We start from the raw sequence: 5135 nt of genomic DNA on the forward strand, positions 1-5135 counted from the left end.
GAGTTCTTGCCCCGCCAGCCAGTTAGCCACGTCCCCATCTGTGCTCAAGCCGCTGGACGTTTAGTTCCTTTCTGCTCATGTAATACGTGCACAGAGTTTGCAAACTCTGCTAGAGCCATAAAGCTTAGAACGAAACACAGCACTGGTATACTCCGACTCCAGTCTCCAGAAGCCATGGCTTGCACTTTCTTCCATCGTTGCTTCTAGATTCCACTCCGTATCGATAAAGAACATGTTTTGTTTTGTTTTCATTTTAGATGCTAGCAAGTGACTTCCTCCTTGGAGTGGGAGTATTTAGCGATTTTTACTGCCCTCCTTTCCTTCCTAATTATTATGGTTATATCAACTTTTTAGCTAAGTTAATGTTCAGTATGATTAGGACATGATTATGGTTTTAAATCTTGTTCACCTTGGGTTATATTTTCTATCTTGTATATCCCGAATTTTTTTCCCCTGAAATTAGTAAGTGCTTTTATTATTTGTTTCCTGTGAGGGTAACTTTTGGGCAAATACCTGAAAGAGGTAGGCATGGGGGTTCGTGTAGGAAGAGCATTTCACATAGAGGTGAGTGCTTGTTCAAAGGCCCTGGGGTGGAATTNGGAAGAGTAGTAACTGGCATAGCAGAAAAAGGAACTGGGAAAAACTGTAAGGTCTCCCGGGCCACTTTGGATTTTATCCCGAATATGATGGAAGCCAATGGAACATTCTGAACAGAGGGATGATGTGGTCAAACTGCGGTTTTAAAAAAAAGATTAGTCAGTAGCTGTAATGGGCAAAAACAAAATTGGAGCAAGGGTGGAAACAGAGACGCCCGCTGACAGGCTACTGCAATAGTCCAGGTAACAGAGGACAGTGGCTTGGAGCAGCGTGTAGCCGTAGAGCTGATAGGAAGCCTTTGAATTCTGGACATATTTGAAGGCAGAATTGATAGAATTTGCTGACACATTAGACGGGAGTGTGACATAAGGAGCTCATTAATTTGTATCCGTCCCTTTGTATGCAACACAGAAGAGAAAGCAAGGGGTCAAGAACCTCAGTGACGTGTGCCAGGCTCTGTAGCCGGCTGGAGGAAAGCACCTGTCATCTTGCCTGGCACGTAGTAAGCACTCATTAAAAATGAGTTTCATGTTCTGTGTGGCAAAGAGGTGTTGAGACTTTCAAATCCAGTGCTATTTCCAATATCGTATCTCATCACTTCCACGAGCTCTGCCTTTACGTTTATTTCCACCAACAACCAACCAGCTAACTAACCAGCCAACTAATTAGCCCGGAAGTATTTACGGGCATTCACTTTATTTCCAGTTTTGAACAAACAGAAGGGATGACGCAGGTGACGATGACATCAAGAGCCAGCATTGACTGAGTGGCAACCGTCTGTTAGCTCCGTTTCGTACCTGACCTCGTTTCGTCCTGATGATGACCTCCTGGGGACTGTGTGTCACTGTCACCTCCATTGCTCAGATGAGGAAACAGGGGCATCGTTCGCATGATGCAGTGGATTGGGGTCTAACGCATACTCTAGCAATCTAGAATGCGTGAGAATAGCTGGCTAGTCCCCTACCCCCCACCAACCGTGGGGCAAGGGACAGTGTGTTGCATGGATGGCCAACATTCTCAGTGCATTTGGGGGAAAGGAGGCACAGGCGTCCCCTGTGGATCCGAGGTGAACTGCCTGCACAACAGAGATGGCATCGGACGTCTTAGACCTTGGCCAAGCGGCCCACGCGGAGGGGCATGTGAATTGCCAGACTCCGAAGAGCAGGAAAAAGCACCCTGCGGGAGAGAGGTGCCAATGAGGGTCAGCCTCCTGGTCCCTCTCGGACACCTGCTCCTCATGACCTGAGTCTCTCCGCCCCTTTGTTTTCCTTTCTCCCCTTAGCCCCTCAGCCATCGTTATCTGAACACAAGGAAGCTTAATCGCGAAAGGCAATAAAAGGAAGAAGCCGCTACTTCCCACCCCTCCAACGCACACACACATGGCACACATCTCAAGGGAACCCAATCAAAAGTACCTTGTGAATACATCTCAAAAGCCATGCCTGTCCTACCAAATGGTTATGGACAGGAGTTGAATTTAATCGACACACAGTTAGGTGCCACGCACCGTGGAATATTTGCGAATTTTGATTTTATCGGATTTGTTTTTTCATTATTTTGGAGCCAACACGTGTTTTAGTCTCCATTCCTAGACATCTCCACAGCGCCTTGTGAGGCTCGTGCGTCTGGTGGTATATACCGGGTGGAACCACCACGGGAAACGTAGCTGGACGATCTCTGGACTTGGATTCTGAGGGGGTGAGCTTTGGTCTGGGGCTATCGAGGTCGGTGACTCTGGACGAGTCGGCCCTCCTCACGGGGCCCTGGCTTTGCCACCCGTGAAGTGGAGGGGGCGGGCGGGGGCGGGACGAGTTGGCATCTCCTGTTTTTTTTTTTACTCTTTTTTTTTTCTTTTTCTTTTTTATTTATTTATTTATTTTTTACAGATAGTTTATTGTCAAGTTGGTTTCCATATAACACCCGGCGCTCATCCCCACAAGTGCCCTCCTCCAAGCCCATCTCCCTGGCATGTCCTGTTCTGATCGGTTCTAAGACTCCCATCTCTGGGATTTCATTGGTCATTTGCGGAGCCTGACACAGAGGCAGTTTTAATAAATGTTGGCTTCATGAATAAACCAGTGACAGCTGGATCCCACCCTAAGCCTTCCAACTTTGCTCTGGCATCTCTTTGGGACACCAGCATACCACGATGTCTTTGGGTGGGAGGAGCCTCCTCCAGGCCCCCTGAGGGGCGAGCAGACAGGACCGATGATCGTCCTACCTTATTGAGGGTGTTGAGGGCTGCCTGGGCTGCTGTGAGTGCCGGCTCCGCTTTGGCCAGGTCCTCCTCACAGTCCTTTCGTTTCTGCTTCACCTCCTGCATGATGATGGCCACCTTCCGCTCTTCCTCGTCTGCGACAGCTTTCTCTCTGCTCACCTTGTCGGTCTCTATGCCCACCACCTGGATCAGCTTGTCTGCGTCTTCGTTCTTCTGCTTCACCTCCACTTCCTGGGTGGCCAGCTTGGCTTTCAGATCATCCACCTGCGGCAGAGAAGCGCTGGGCTTACTGGGAGCAGAGGGAGTTCGGACACGGGCCTGGGGATCTGGCCTTGCGGAGAAAAGTGCCAGCTCCTGATGCGAAGGAGCCAAGCTGAGCTCTCATCTGGGACCAAGCGCCCTGCCCCGGGAGAGGAAAGGGACCCTGGACGCTCTCTTCTTCCTCCCTCTACGGTAAACGTGGTGGATGGAAGATTCTAAGCAAGATTCTCCCCGATGCCCACAGGACTTAGGGTGCTTCTCGCTGCCGTGGGTGCCTGCGTCTCATAAAACTCCTCATGCCTCGTATAATACTTTGCACATAGTGGGTCTGTTATAAAAATCAGTCATATTTAATTGAAGTTGGCCAACATGAAGTATACCAAGAATTTAGCAAGTTCTAAAAAGTGAGTAGGTACAGTGCATCCTGAGACACTTGAAGGTATGAACGGACAGCGGCCATGCCGTGTATCAAAGCAGACCGTTGACCCACAGGTGCAAAATCCTGGGGACCGGGAGACCAACCCGTTCTCTACAATAACCAGCTCAGGAAGCCAGCCTGCTACCTGGAAGTCGCACATTCAGGACTTCCTTTCTGCAGGAAGCCAGACTCCTGAATGCGTAACCATCCAGGAAGACAAACACCAGCCTCAGAGCAATCGGCCCCAGATGGCCAGGACTTGATGAATAACGGACAACTCCCTTAATTTTTGTCCCTGCTTCCAACTTAAGGCCAGCCAGAGACAGTCAAACACAGTCCCCTAACTGACCACACAGGATCAGTTCTACCAAGCCCTGTGCCAGCTCTGCAGGCCACCAGGCTGCAACAGGACACGCCTGACACCCTTCCTTTCTGCCCACCACGAGGCTCTCCCCCTACCCCCCCCACCTTCTGCCTGCTTTGAGTCTCTCCCAAAAAGCAGGTGCTTGCTGGAGCCAGCTCTGAAGAGGCAGTGTTTGCTTGCTCTCATTGGTTCGGTCTTTGCTGATTTCCACAATCCTTACAAGCAACAGATGACCAGTTGAAGTGGACCCAGTAGCCCAGACCAGAACCCAATGGGCCTCTCCATCCGGCCTCTGTATTCATATGCGTTTTGGAGGAAGTGATAAAATGATGGGAATATCAGCACGTAGGAAACCGTCTCCTCTGATCCGCTGAAGGAGAAGGGATGGTTTTCTACATACGTTCCGTTCCGGAGAGTACGGTGGTTCTCAGAGTGTGGTTCCCTGGAACACTCTCAACAGCAGCGTCACCTGGGTACTTGCTAGAAATGTAAACTCACAGGCCCCCTCCAGACCTACTGAGTCAGAAATTCTGGAGGTGGGCCTGGCGATCGGTGTTTTAACAGCCCCTCTGGGTGAGTCTGGTGCCCATTTAGGTTTGAGACCCATCGGCCTGGTTTTATGGCCCTTTCATTTGCAAAAGGAAGACTCAGATCGGCTCATTTCTGGCAAGTCAAGAAAAAAAGCCATTTGTATACGGCCCCTCAACTTTACATCACAGAATGCCCTCCCGCCTCTCGATTGTTCCACAGAGTCTCTTTCACGCAACAACCCAAGATTACTTCAGAATTCCTGGAACACGTCAAATAGATTCAAACGCTTTATCATACAAAACGCATCAGGGGAAAAAATAAAACAGAGGCTTAGACGCTGCTGATAATTCCCTTTTCATGGCAGATCAAAAGAAAAGAAAAGGAAGGCAGGGGAAAAAAAAGAAAGAATGCTCTTTAATTTTGTGTATTCATGGCAACTGGAGACTTTTTGTTAACCTCAAATGAAGGCCTGCTCCCGAGAACGAGCCTTATATTCCCGTGCTGGAAGGTTAATCCATTTCTATCTCCCATGGTTCAGCTGCAGGGAGTTATTTCTACAAGGACAGAGATGCAATTGTAAATCAAAATGATTGAACCACATAATCACCGCAGTCGGCAAGCACACCAGTAACTTTTTGTTCCTTTATAAATCCGGGGAGATTTGAGAAAATTGGAGTGGGTTTATTTTCATTTTTTTTTATCTGTTGTTTGTCTGTTTGTTTTGTGGCTTGCAGATAGGGTTTATG

General features: G+C 48.9%; 1 protein-coding gene across 1 annotated transcript in view; it reads right to left on the minus strand.

The window, feature by feature from the left end:
- The window catches only part of DNAH9 (dynein axonemal heavy chain 9), a gene marked incomplete at its 5' end in the record, with an annotated part of 325490 nt that overhangs the window by 104987 nt on the left and 215368 nt on the right, over nucleotides 1–5135 (minus strand). Inside the window, one exon of the mRNA XM_077746719.1 lies at nucleotides 2819–3079. Within this exon, the coding sequence (XP_077602845.1) occupies nucleotides 2819–3079 (261 nt within the window). The remainder of the gene's footprint in view (nucleotides 1–2818; nucleotides 3080–5135) is intronic.

This window comes from Crocuta crocuta, unplaced genomic scaffold, assembly GCF_008692635.1.
Source record: "Crocuta crocuta isolate KB4526 unplaced genomic scaffold, BGI_CrCroc_1.0 scaffold139, whole genome shotgun sequence".
Classification (NCBI taxonomy): Eukaryota; Metazoa; Chordata; class Mammalia; order Carnivora; family Hyaenidae; genus Crocuta; species Crocuta crocuta.